This window comes from Rhipicephalus microplus, chromosome 7, assembly GCF_043290135.1.
Source record: "Rhipicephalus microplus isolate Deutch F79 chromosome 7, USDA_Rmic, whole genome shotgun sequence".
Classification (NCBI taxonomy): Eukaryota; Metazoa; Arthropoda; class Arachnida; order Ixodida; family Ixodidae; genus Rhipicephalus; species Rhipicephalus microplus.
In genome coordinates this window covers 87,254,610-87,268,139 of record NC_134706.1, presented here as the reverse complement: position 1 = coordinate 87,268,139, position 13,530 = coordinate 87,254,610, and the positions used below count along the sequence as shown (strand labels likewise).

The following is a 13,530-nucleotide window of genomic DNA, read 5'->3' as shown; positions in this document are numbered from 1 at the left end:
TTGTAAGTTTGCTGCATTACAAGTGACAGAGCACTGACTGCACGAAACTCACCCAGTCGAGAAAGTCTTTCAGCTTGCCCTTTTTCGATGGATCAGCGAGCACCTCTGAAAGTGAGCCTCCAAACATCTGGCAAAACAATGAAAGAGCATAAACCGAGGAACCATGTAAACAGGAAAATGAAACGCTTAGTGCAATGAACCAGGAAACTTGAGAAAATTATGTGTGAATCAATAAAAACATTCTACATCTGTGTTTTTTGTTTCAATTTGTTGGGGGACCGTCCTATGTACGGCTGACGCAGAAGCCTATAGCTAATGTTTCAGCCGCACACAGTCGTTCCGTGCACGGTTAACGTCCCCCAACCGTAGCTTGCCTCATTGCAGCTACTACTACGGGTTCGGGCGAATAAGGCAACTGGCCAGATCAACAACAAACACTTTATTGCTAAGCGTTAGCAATCGCGCGTCACTGTCGCGGGGAGATACTACAGATAACAAAGGTGTTGACGCTTACACCTCGGTCGTGGACGTCCTCGGCTCGCAGGAGGGGTTGCGGGTTCGTCCTCCTGGGATGGTCGCTGGTGTCAGAGAGCGAGCGCCCGTTTGCCCGCTCGTTTTGTTCCCCGACCCGATTTCCCTTTCCCTGACGAGAATGGTACCTTTCCTCGCTGAGGGAGAGGGGAACCTGTTCCTGGCGCCGGGAAAGGGGGGGGGAATCGCACGCGCCGGCCGTGGGGGAAGGGGTCCCCGCAACCAGGCGCGTGCGCTGCCCTAAAAGGGAAAGGGAGGCTGGGCGCACCTGCTCCCCACATCTCCTCCCCCCTTAAGAAGGCCCCCGAACGACAGAGACTGCAAAGAGGGAATAATTCGTTTTATTCGTCCTCTAGATAGGCCAGAAGGGCCTGGTCTACGTCCATGCCCTCGGACCGTTCGGTGTCTGCCGCGGGCACCGCCGGAGCCCCCACCGCTCTCTCACCCGCCTCCAAGGTCATTGACGCCACCTCCGGTGTCAATGCAGCCGCCACCAATGTCTCTCCCGGCCCCGCCGCCCCCCGCTCTACGGTAGCCGTTATTGATAGCGGCGCAGGCGGACTCTCGCTGGACGCGTGGCCTGAGGCAACTCTCAGCAGCCACTGCGCGAAGTCCGCCTCCTGGGCCGCCCGCGCCAGCATGGCCCGAACCGCGGCGCCGGAGCGCTCCTGGGATGATTCGCGGCTGGATGGTTGGGTAGCCTGGGTGCGGTGCCGGTGTAATTTCCCCAATTCGTGGGAGTTATGGATCACCACGGCGCCGCACTCGCAGAACCGCGTCCCTGCGGGCACTGGAAGGCAAGCCCCGTTAGCCCTCCGGTCCGCGTCCTCTACCGTGCGCCCCTGAAAAGGGCGATACAGGTGCGCTGGGGCGACCCCAACTCGGGCCCTTTCCTGCCGGCGCCAGGGCCTCGAGGAGACGTAAGACACCGGAGGGTCGCCTCCATCCTGGCTGGTCCAGGTTGCCACGTCTCGGTGGTTGCGGCCGTGAGGCGATGCGGTCGGCTCGCCGCGTTGGGACCCTGGTCTCGTTCCCTGTGAACCGGCGGGTCGTGATGGTGACGGCGAAGCCGAGAGTTGGTGACCAGGCGGCAGCGCGCGCGGACCCCCTCGGTGGCGGCGGCTCGAGTGGCTCTGCCTCGGCGTTCGCGGCCGGGCCGCAGTGGGGTAGGGCTGCCATGTGGACGTTGGTGGGGGTGGGGGCTGGCCGTAAGGAGGTGGTCTCCTCTCCTTGCTGTTCCGGCGGTGCTGTTCCCAATGGCGCTCCATCTGTTCGGTGAGAGTGATACAGATAAAGAACGACAGGTTAACAATCGCACATGTGTTGCGCGCTAACCCTTGCACCCCGCGTCGAACATATCAAACGCGGCCTACCGTGCATAGTTGCCTCCGACTGTTACGCAGGAAGTAGCGCGGTTCTGGGCTCCTGACCCGGTGTCGAACCATCTCACCCGCCGCGCGCGGCTTGGAGGGGGACTGACCGTAGTCCTCATGCGCCTCCCGTGCTATGTAGCGTTTCAAGTCACATACATGCACCGGTCCGCCGCTCGGTTTGCCTTTCATGTTCGCGAGTCGATAAACGAGCGAAGAAACTTTCTCTCGCACTCGGTACGGCCCGGACCATTTCGGTGCCAGCGAGGCAGCAAACTGTTTGCTAGCATTACTGAGAACATGATGGCGCCGCATCACCAGATCGCCCACTTCGTAGTGTACGTTCCTACGCGTGCGGTCATACTGCGCCTTCTGCTGTGCCCTAGCAGTGCTGAGATTATGTCGAGCTTTATGTAAAGCTTCCGCTAGCTTCTCGCGCAGCTGCGTTGCGTATTCAGCGCGTGCTGATGTCGCCACTGGCACTCCACTGCGGTCCGCGAGTACGGTCTCCATCGGATTCGGCAGTTCTCTCCCCAAGTTCAGAGAAGAAGGCGCATACCCAGTCGATCGGTTTACGGTCGATCGTAATGCAAAACCGATCTCTGGAAGATAGGTATCCCAGTCCTTATGTCTTTCAGAGAACGCGACAAGCATGTGCTTGATGTTGCGATTGACTCGCTCCGTGGGGTTCGACTGAGCATGGTAGGTGGTTGTTTTCTTGTGCTTAATGCCCAACGCGGCGCACGTGTCAACAAACACCTTCGCAGTGAAATAAGACGCGTTGTCTGTAATCAACTGCTCGGGGAACCCGAACCTGGTAAAAACCTCCATCAACTTCTCTAAAATCACTCGAGCCGTCAGCTTCCTAAGGGGAAAAAGTTCTACCCATTTAGTGAAGTGATCCGTGATCACCAGCAAGAACTTATTTCTGCTAGGAGTTGAGGGGTACGGGCCCATTACGTCACACGCTGCGATTTGCCAGGGAGTCTGACTGTTAATCGGTTGCATGAGGCCGGGCGGACGTCCTCCTCGCGGCTTGACGCTTTGGCACACACGACATGAACGGGCGTAGCGAATCACATCCCGCTTCATACCTGGCCAGGTAGCGAGGCGACACAACTTAGCGTAAGTCTTAGGGCCGCTCGCATGCCCACCAATGCACGAGTCATGAAAGTAGCGAAGAAGCGCTCCTCTCAACGCGCGCGGTATCACGACTTTAAATGACTCACTTGTGTCATCGTCGGATGGAATGTACCTCAGCAGGACGCCGTCAGAATCTAGCAGATATGAATCCAGCGCGCTCACAGCACTACCAGCTGTTGCCGAGCGCTCCGCACCGACAGCAATACCAGCTGCCCCCTTGTGCGCGGTGGCCTCACTACCACCCGGCTCCCGGAGCCCGTCGAACACCTTTCGACAAAATGGATCTTTCTGCTGAGCTTCTAACAGCTCCCTTCTGCTGAAAACAATCCCTGCGCTAACGACAGCCTCTACGTGGTTCACGCTCTTAGCTCGAACTAACGTTTGCTCCGCTGTTTGCGTTAGCGCGAGTGTCTCGCTCTCAGTTCGTTCCGAATTAGTCGCGTGACTTGCCTCGTGTCGAACTGGAGCACGCGATAGTGCGTCGGCCGCGGCATTGTTCTTACCCTTGCGGTAGCGGACGGTGAAGTCATAACGCTGCAGCAACAATGCCCAACGCGCCAATCGGCCACTTGGTTCGTTCAAACGCCTCAACCACGTGAGCGCCATGTGGTCCGTTTCAATCACAAACGCAACTCCGTCTATGTAAAAGTCAAACTTACGGAGAGCAAAAACTATCGCCAGACACTCTTTCTCGGTTACTGAGTAGTTCCTCTCCGCCGGTGTCAACGTACGGCTCGCGAACGCAATCGGTCGGAGGGAACCTCCATGCTCCTGAAGCAAAATTGCTCCTAAGCCCAGGTCGCTTGCATCGGTGTGAATAACAAACTCCCTGTTCAAATCGGGTAGCTGCAGCTGAGCCGTGTTGGCCAGCAACTTCGTGAGGCGACGCAGTGCGGCCTCTTGCTCTTGGCTCCAAGCCCAACGCTCACCATTCCTCAAGAGCTTCGTTAAAGGCGCCTGCACTGCCGCGCAATCTGGAATGAATTGGCGATAAAAATTCACCATCCCCAAAAAGCGCCTCAGCTCACCGACATTGTTCGGCGATGGATAGCTCACTATCGCTTCAAGCTTACCCTTATCCGGCAAAATGCGACCCTCGTCAAGCGTAAATCCCAATAATGTTATTCGGGTCGCCGCTATCTGAGCTTTGTTTGGGTTCAAAGTGATGCCCGCAGACCTCAGCCGTTCTAGAACGTCTCTCAAGTGGCGCACGTGCTCTTCGAACGTTTTCGAGTAAACCACTATGTCGTCTAGATATGCGAGTGCGTGCTGCCACTTTGCATCTCCCAAAACACGGTCCATTAGCCTCTGATACGTAGCGGGAGCGCCCACCAAGCCAAACGACATTCTCCTGAATTGGAAAAGTCCTCTGTGGCACGTGAAAGCTGACTTCTCTTTATCCCGCTCGTCCATCTCAACCTGAAAATATCCGCGGCTAGCATCGAGCGTTGTGAAGTACTTCGCCCCGCCTAGATTGGATACTAACGATGAAATGGAGGGAAGAGGATACGCGTCCTTCTTCGTAATTTCATTCAGCCTGCGGTAGTCTACACAAAGGCGATACGTATCATCTTTCTTTGGAACTAGAACTACCGGGAAACCCCATGGGCTGTTTGACCTCTCAACTACGCCTGTTTCGATGAGTTCGTCCAAGGCGGCGTCTAGTGCTTTCCGCTTAGCTAAGCTGATTGGTCGGGGATTGCATTTCCAAGGGCGTGCATCACCCGTGTCAATTCTATGCTTAACCAGCGTAGTGCGGCCGGGACAGTCAGTAAACATCGCGTCATATTCGTACAACAGCGACGACAGCTGCGCTCGTTCCCCCTCTAGTAGGCTCTGTGCCTGTACCAAAAGCGGGTGCACTGCCCTTTCCTGCAGCGCAGCACATTGCTCCGGCGGGGCGTTTACTCGCTTTCTCGGCGCGCTTTCCTCCTCGCGTACTCGCGCCTCTCCCTGCGATTGGCATGCTTTTGTCAATGCGGAGGCCTTCGAGAAAAGCTTCAGCGCGTCTCCGTCGCGCTCTCGGTAACCACCGTTTGCAATGTCAATGACAATACCCGACTTAGCGAGGAAGTCTCGACCCAGGATTAGAGACATTGACAGCCCTGGGAGATGCACGAAACGTTGTCGCCTCACGCGTCTGTCCCAGCGGATCACTAGCCTAGCCGCGCCGCTCGATTGTGCTGTGCCCGTAGCTAGACGGAAGATGGTGTTGCTTTGCCTCAAGCGGATGTTGTTCTCGCGGAGATGGTGCAACACATCGTCACCGAATAAAGAAGCGCTTGCCCCAGTATCCAAAAGTGCTACGAACTTTTTCCGAGCTATCGTTAACTCGATTAGCGGCGCGGGCGAGTCTACGGCATCACCTGCGCGACAGATCGACGGTGCAAGTGATCCGAACGCATCGGTAGGATTACTAATCGCCGCGCGGGGTCCCATGTGAATCACCGGCGGCGCCGTCCGTTTCCCGAACCGCGCGTTTGCTCCTGACCCGGCGTGCGGTCGCATTCGCGAGCGATGTGCCCTGGCGCGCCGCACCGATAGCAAGGACCGCGGACACCACGCCGGTTCGCTCGTAACTCGCCTCGATCAGGTGGTCCTCGCTCTGGATTGCGCCGCTCGTTAGGCCTCGCGTCAACCACGTGCTCCTGCCTTGGAATGTCACGCGCAGGGGCGGCGTGTGCCGTACGGAGCGCGTAAGCGTAGGGGTCTAAAGCGCGGTTTGACAGCTCCCAACCGCGTGACACGTGCTCATCAGCGTACGATGCTGATGCGTTACCCCTAAACGCTTCTGAAGTCACTGCGCCGCCGTTCCATGCACAGCGAGGCTCGATTGACTGCGCGGCGGGCGGAGGGGGGCGATACGAACGCGCTGCGAGGATGTCCCCTTGTATGCGCTTCGCCTCGGTGGCGAGCTCTTCGAGGTCTGCGAACCTGAATCCCCTGAAGTGCGCCGCGAAAGTCGGGTGCGCCTGTCGGGTAACACGCTCGACCTTTTCCGCGTTGGTGGCGTGAGGGTTCGCGAGACGATACAATTCGTCCATCGCCCGTACGTATTCCAGCAAGGATTCGTCCGGATGCTGGGTGCGCAGCTCCAACTCCCTCCGCAAACGCCACTCATAATTAGCCGGTAGGAATTCGCCGCGAAAGCTTTCGCGGAACTCTTCTACCGTACGGGCGCGATGTCCGGTTAGTCGGAACCACCGAGCCGCTTGCTCCGTGAGCGACACCGGGACCACGCGCTCGAGAAGTTCGGCATCAGAAAGACCCGTCGCCTGCTGATAATGGAGCAACCGGTCGAGATACTCGTTGGCGCTCTTGCAGTCGTGGTAACCCGTGTAGGTCGGAACGTCTACCTTGACACGTGGTCGCACATTTTGCACGGGGGCCTGCGCTGTGTTCTGCAGGGCGCTCGCGAGGCTTTGCATAACTGACAGCGCATTCTGTAAGAGTACCTCGCTCGAGGGCAAACTGTTGCCCGAAGACTCGCCTATAGTTGAGGCGCGTGTCGTAACTTGTGGCGGCGCCTCTCTGTTCGCGTCGCGAGATGCCGGAGCGCCATGCGGGCCGCTCTCCGTCGTAGGCCTACTCTCTGCTAACGCGGTCTCTGCACCCTCCTGATCATCCCGCGTGAAACGACCAAGCTCTACGCTGTCGGAAAGTCCTAACAGTACCCCCGCGTTAGCCAAAGGATCGCCACTCTGCGACGCGACATCCGACAACATTGACAAATCTTGGAATTCCGACATGCCTATTATCCTACGTGTGGAAGAGCGCCCTGGCACTTGCTCGCGTCCACAGAACTAGCCGCGTTGCCAAATTCGTTACGTTGGGCGCCAGATGTTGGGGGACCGTCCTATGTACGGCTGACGCAGAAGCCTATAGCTAATGTTTCAGCCGCACACAGTCGTTCCGTGCACGGTTAACGTCCCCCAACCGTAGCTTGCCTCATTGCAGCTACTACTACGGGTTCGGGCGAATAAGGCAACTGGCCAGATCAACAACAAACACTTTATTGCTAAGCGTTAGCAATCGCGCGTCACTGTCGCGGGGAGATACTACAGATAACAAAGGTGTTGACGCTTACACCTCGGTCGTGGACGTCCTCGGCTCGCAGGAGGGGTTGCGGGTTCGTCCTCCTGGGATGGTCGCTGGTGTCAGAGAGCGAGCGCCCGTTTGCCCGCTCGTTTTGTTCCCCGACCCGATTTCCCTTTCCCTGACGAGAATGGTACCTTTCCTCGCTGAGGGAGAGGGGAACCTGTTCCTGGCGCCGGGAAAGGGGGGGGGAATCGCACGCGCCGGCCGTGGGGGAAGGGGTCCCCGCAACCAGGCGCGTGCGCTGCCCTAAAAGGGAAAGGGAGGCTGGGCGCACCTGCTCCCCACAAATTAAGTACTACTGTAACGGACACTCACTTCGAGTCCTCTCACAATACTAACAAAAGATTTCTCATGAATTGGGGGACGGCAATGCCATAAGTGTGCAGTACAGATGTTAACAAGGATGACAAAAGCGATAAAGACAGTAAAAGACAAATAACTGGATGTGTGTTATTAAAGCGTCACATCTTGCACTGCAAACATACAATAATAAATCGTCAGCTAGCACAACCACCCTGTTAAGATGCAATTATGCCAGGCAGACCAAGATAGGACCAACACTAACACAACCGGTGAACAAGGCCACAGAACCTTAAATTTTGGAAGCGCAAACAGAAAAGAACACAGATACACAGGACAGGGCACAAACTCGCAACTAAGCTTAGTGGCAAGGTTGTGCTCTGTCCTTGTTGATTTAGCAGCAACATTTTTTTTTTTTTTTTGAGGTCACGAAAGCCAGAGGTGCTGCAACCAAAGGATAGGTTATTCCTTTAGACATGGTTCTTTGTACGTTTAACTGTGCCCCATTTATGGTCGCTATTTAATACTCGAGGCACAGATTAAAGTACTCCAAGTAGTGAAAATTAATCTGCCATCCTCCGTTGCTACATTTCTCATAACCATAATGTGGCTTTAGCACTTGAAATGTACGCAAGGGTGGCGTTAGAGGGCCTGGTCAAACAACATAATGCCTAATGTAAAATGAAGATGCTTTGTGTGGCAACCCTGCCGACATATGACCATTTGGAGAGTGTTGTGGGCTTGCTTTTCCTGAAAAGCTAGAGGCTGAGGTCTTGCGCACAGCAATTGTGATTGGTATACCGTAAGAGACAACTGTGGGCATCACACCCAATGTGGAGCTCAGAGTGCTCAGACCCGTGTTGTTTAACGTACACAGGGGAGAGATGCGAAGGTGGACATTGATAAAGACTTGGTACGAGCACCGCAACAGCAACAGCCAATAAAGGTCACTTTGAAAAGGCTAAATACCACAGAACACTGTGGGAATCATTGTGTGACCACGACACCTACCTGGAACATCTTGTAAACACCCTCAAGAATCGCCTGGTACACGTGGTCCTGGATGTCGTCAGAAAGGTGTTCTACGTATAACTGGTTATTGCGTGTTTTCTGCTGCGTTGGTAGGCCTATCGTCTGCAAGGAGTAGAAGCACACATTCGATACTGAATATCTCTACACAACCAGTCATGATGCCTGTCATTCTTTGAAAGACTGTAAAAGAATAACATCAGCGGTGAATGCATCAGTATTAACAAGCAAAGCCATGTGTTACGTTCAATTACCTCTCGTCGCTTTTTTATGCAGTCGGATCCTATTGTGCAGCCCGTTTGTCTGGTCATAATTAGCTCCCCTAAACCATATTCATTACATTCTCTGCTTTTGTGGAGTTGATGACAGAGTTGCCATTAACTATTATCCCACCATAGATTCATTAGTCTTCGCTTTCCCTCTTAGCTCTTCCCAAGTCCGATTCCCTCAGGCAAAATTACTATATTCTGAGTGAACTCTGAATAGCTGCATTGACAAACTTACCTTTGGACCATTACCTCTACATGCTAAGCAAGTACCACATATTGTCACTGACAAATGTTTTGTCTCCTGGAATAGCACGTGACACAGGCACCACCAAAGATGGCTTTGCAGGCTAGCAATGATATGCGCTCTAGCAACATGACTACAGGCCTCACACAAGCATTTTGAGCATTCAGAAACAAACCTGCGGACTCGAAATCAGCATAGTCGGCTTTCTCATGAACAAGCAAACTGCCTGAACTAAACGGACACCACTTACAATATACACGGAAATCAAAGGGCCATTCTTCACTAAGTACATTCTGGTCGAAGACTTCGTTGTGCGATACTATGCTGTCGGCTTCATATAATCGTTAAATTTTGACCAACCACCCCTACTCAACCAAACACCTCATGTGAGTTCACTGATCATTTCAAATTTACGAGTCATTCCGGAAAAGCAGCCTACCCTCCCCACCACCCTTTCACACTCCGCACCCCAACCATGCACAGCATCCGTGAAACACTGGCTGCCTGCTTGAATCTCATCCCTCAGCAGGCCAACCTTTAGAGTCTGCATCTCAAACTTTTCGTCAAATTTTTTTTTCCACACATAATGATCGCACCCCAAAATTGCTGCACTACACCCACAATCGTTTTCAGGGTCCCACGAGCGAAAACCCAGCCTTTGACATCTATATTCTAAGGCAGTAGCTATGATGACATAGTAAGGCCACCGAGATCTTCGTTTTTTCACATTGATTCGCTGAAATAGCTTATCATCAGAGGTGCTTCCATGCTATACTTCTCGCAGTGTGATTGCACTGCCATTGTGTGTTTCAGTGCTTGTAAGCCGTTGTTGTAATGTGACACGTCATCAACGAGAGTAGGAAGATCTCTGACAAAGTCTACCTGCACTTTGTCTTTTTCTGGTAGGAATACCTTGCTGCTGCCATCTTGAACTTTGATTTCCTTTTAGAGAAGCCCCACTTCTCCACGTTGCCGGTAAGTCGACTTTGCCCGGAGAATGGGGGCTTGCTCAGGATTTCGCAGCGAGTGCTAATTTGTAGCCAGAACGATGTACGAGGTTACATGTTACGATGGTTCACGGCAGGTAATGTGTTAAACAGGGGTGTGGTAAACACCGCAACGACTACTGTCAGTGTGCACTATGAAAGCACAGGCGGAGAGGCACCCACCATGACCATCCAAAAGTTTTCTTCAGGCTGCAAGAAGAACTGCCGAGTCTTCTGGGTGTGCAGAACTTCACAGTGTTTAGAAGGAGAAAAAGTTCTTCCGGGTGAAGAAAAGAGAGAGATAAAAAAAGAATAATAAATCACACGTACACCAAAACCTGCGAGGTTTGAATGATCAAGAAGCTCTTGCACAAACATAGCACTTTCACATCTATTTAGTATCAACACCTTAAATATCGGTGACTGGCAGTCATGGTGGTAAATCCATACACCTGAGCTCTTCGCCATGACCACGCCAGAGATCATTAAGAAACGTTATTAAAAGCCACGAGTCAGCATAGGTGCTTTTTATGATTGTGATGCTGCTTTAAGAATACATGAAAGTTCACAACATGAACACTTATGTGGGCTGTTCTCAAGCAAGCACACACAGATGCTTGGGCAAAAGATAACAAAAAGGGGGAGCAAGTAAGTCGACAAAGCAAGAACACAATCACACGAGCAGTAGCTGCTTTTCACTGAAAACGTGATTATTGATTGGGGTTATTTTTGCCAGTTATATATTGAGTGCCATAAATGCATCGGTAGGTGCATAAGTATGACTATCCTTACCTTGTTGCTGCTCCATACTGATATTGTTCCTGGCTCATCTCTCAATTGTATGTTTCTCTTTTGTATTAATGCTTTAACCTTATTTAACCGAACATACCTGTTCTCTGGCAACGTCTCCTAGTATTTGAGACTTGTGTACAATGATGAACTAGTTCCCGGATTTATTATTATTCCCGGATTTATTGCTTGTACCGTTCCTTGCATTTTTATTTCATTTGATAATTTCAACAACACACTTTTTTACATAAGGTATGTTAAAAAAACAGGTAACCTTCAAGAAAAAATATTTAACTGGCAGCCACAAGAACTGCACATGGCAACACAAGGCGAGAGACTTAAACACCAGATGAAGCTTCTATAACAGCAAAATGCTGAAACTATACCTCTCTTTAGAGGCTACTTAGAACTCATTTCATACTAACAAACAAGTGTTGTATATCACTTACTGTGTAAAATTCACGAGTGCCTCACAGAGGCCAACATTACGCAGTTTCACATCTTGTTCTGCATCTTCAGGGTAGTAATAAATTATCTTCTTGTGCTCCTGCAGAAGGCGGAAAACATAAATGAAAATCTGTTAAGAGCGAGGCCCTCTTAAAATATTCCGAAGAAGTTTTAGTTTTGTTTAGAGCCGTCAATAACATGGAGAATATCTCATAGCAATACGAGACAAACAAGTGATGTGGGTGTGGCCTAGATGATTTCAAACAACTGGGGTGCATCATTGGGAAATATGGAACAGAAATGGAATAGAGTAACCTTACATTATCGTGTGTCAGAAGTGCTGCATTAGGTATATGGCCAGAAAGAAGAACGCTAACATATAGTGAAAAATGTTTAGCCTTCTTGCTCAGGTGCAAAGTAACGGTACCAAACAAACATATTACTTTATACTTCATAAGCACAAAAAGGCAACACCACCACTTCACGGAATAGGAGCTTTGCTTGCAGAACACACCGATAACATTTTTTTGCCAGCTGACGTTTCAGTACATGACTGAGCAAACAGTAACGGCTAAATCTAAAAAAAAAGTATTGCATTCTTTCACTCTTACACACTTTTTAGCATGCTTAATTAGAGTCCTGTTTAATTAAAGTCATGCCATATACGTAAGTCAGTGCCGACGTAATTAAACTGAATATTTATACGTCAACGAAGTGTACGCACGACGTTTCGCATTCACTTACGTCCACAAAACTTTGTTTCCTTCTTTACGGAAGATGTGAGATATGCATTTACTTATTTTTTTCTAAGAGGTCCGCTCGCGTCCCGTTCTTCATCGGTGTTCTCACTTCCGCCGTAAAAAGCAAAAACAAAAACAATCCTATATGTCCAGTAATGACCTCGTGAAGCGGATGTTTACAGCACCAACACCTGTCGCAAGCGGCTGAACTGCACATATACAGGCGCACGAAAAGTAACACGCGTGACAAATTAATGCACGCGCGTCGAGCTAATTTGTTGGGAGCACCATAGCTCTCCGTTCAGTGACCCGCCCTTCGACACCCACAACACCAAACTGCGGCGTTCACTAATCGCACCGCTGGTCGTCCACGAAGCTACCATGACAAGCATACAAACGAACCCATTCAGAACTGGCGCTAGTCATCGGTAACTGCGGCCTTTCATTGTAACGTTTAAAGCCGTCACTAAAATGACCACAAATCCAATGCACGCGGTTTCGTGCTGCTGAAATTGTTGTAGCCTGCTGAAAACGCAACTACGCTACCGAGTGAAGGTCAGCGTTGTTTTTTACCTCGTCTTCCCGCTTGCTGTACGTGGGGTTGTAGACGAAGAAGTTGAGCAGGTGCACCTGCGTCTTGGCAGCCATGCCGGCGGGTGCAGCAGCGATAAGCGGTGCTCAGTTGCGACATTTAATCGGGGTTTGACGGGCACCTCAACGCGCAGCCGATCATCCTCGACGATTACGGCAAGGAAGCTGCCATGTTGGCCGCCACACTGCAGCCAACGCTAGCCAAGACGGGTCGCTTTGTCACGGCTTCGCCCAATAAAAGTTCGCGTTTTATATGTAATTACACATATTATTAAGGTACGTGAATTATTTTTACTACAAATGACAAAATTGCTACAGTATTAAAAGTATTTTTTTAATTTACATTATCACACAGCGACTGCACTAACTTATTACTTCAAGGCATGCTTCAAGGTATCTATCCACGCTCTGAGTTCAACAGTTATCATCAGTCTGTCGCTCTGTTTTCTCCCTGCAAGCAGTCTGCTGCGTATCGTGCTCCGTGTAGCTTGCGAAGCTTTAGTGAGAGTTCTTAGAATCTTGCGGGCTTCTCTGCGTCGCCAACACTCCTTCGTACGTTCAGCATGGCGCAAATGGAGCGTGCCTCGGAGATTATTCTCCTCGCCGGCAATTCGCACTTGGATTTGGCGCAGAAGATCGCGGAGTAAGTTCATCCCGACCAGCAACTTCCCTCGCCTGCTTGTTGAGTCGTTTCGACACGCAGTGCTTTGGACCTGTTCGCTTTCCTCTTGGTATTCCACCGAAGCTTAAGGGTGTTTATGCAGTAAAACGTCGGGCGCTTGACTGTCCGGACGTCGTCTTTGAGCTCCTCGGAAGGTCAAGCCGAACGGCGCGATAAAAGAGGCGCGTCATGTCGTCCCGGTGTCTGAGAAGACTCTGATAAGGCGCTTATCGATTTGTCTGGCGTCGTCGGCCCGTGTTTATCGCGCGGCGCGAAGCGCGCGATACTTTACCATCTGCGAGGTAGCCGCTACTGTTAAACGTGCGTTTAAT

General features: G+C 51.6%; 2 protein-coding genes across 7 annotated transcripts in view; one reads left to right on the top strand and one right to left on the bottom strand.

The window, feature by feature from the left end:
* Ccz1 (vacuolar fusion protein CCZ1) overlaps positions 1–12,737 on the bottom strand; it is a 28,058-nt gene extending 15,321 nt beyond the window's left edge. For 2 of the 5 annotated variants that reach the window (XM_037430749.2, XM_075869430.1), the window contains exons 1-5: positions 12,520–12,731; positions 11,209–11,306; positions 10,154–10,247; positions 8,454–8,576; positions 53–127 (exon numbers count right to left, since the gene is read on the bottom strand). In XM_037430749.2, coding sequence (XP_037286646.2) covers positions 53–127; positions 8,454–8,576; positions 10,154–10,247; positions 11,209–11,306; positions 12,520–12,594 — 465 coding nt within the window. In that variant the 5' untranslated portion in view covers positions 12,595–12,731. Of the gene's footprint in view, positions 1–52; positions 128–855; positions 1,800–8,453; positions 8,577–10,153; positions 10,248–11,208; positions 11,307–12,519 lie in introns of those variants that run through there. The other 3 variants (XM_075869429.1, XM_037430751.2, XM_075869431.1) reach the window with 3 other exon arrangements.
* A 229-nt stretch (positions 12,738–12,966) lies between these two features.
* The window catches only part of LOC119179915 (phosphoribosyl pyrophosphate synthase-associated protein 2), a 39,683-nt gene continuing 39,119 nt past the window's right edge, over positions 12,967–13,530 (top strand). For both annotated transcript variants that reach the window (XM_037431037.2, XM_037431036.2), the window contains exon 1: positions 12,967–13,180. In XM_037431037.2, the coding sequence (XP_037286934.1) occupies positions 13,101–13,180 (80 nt within the window). In that variant the 5' untranslated portion in view covers positions 12,967–13,100. The remainder of the gene's footprint in view (positions 13,181–13,530) is intronic.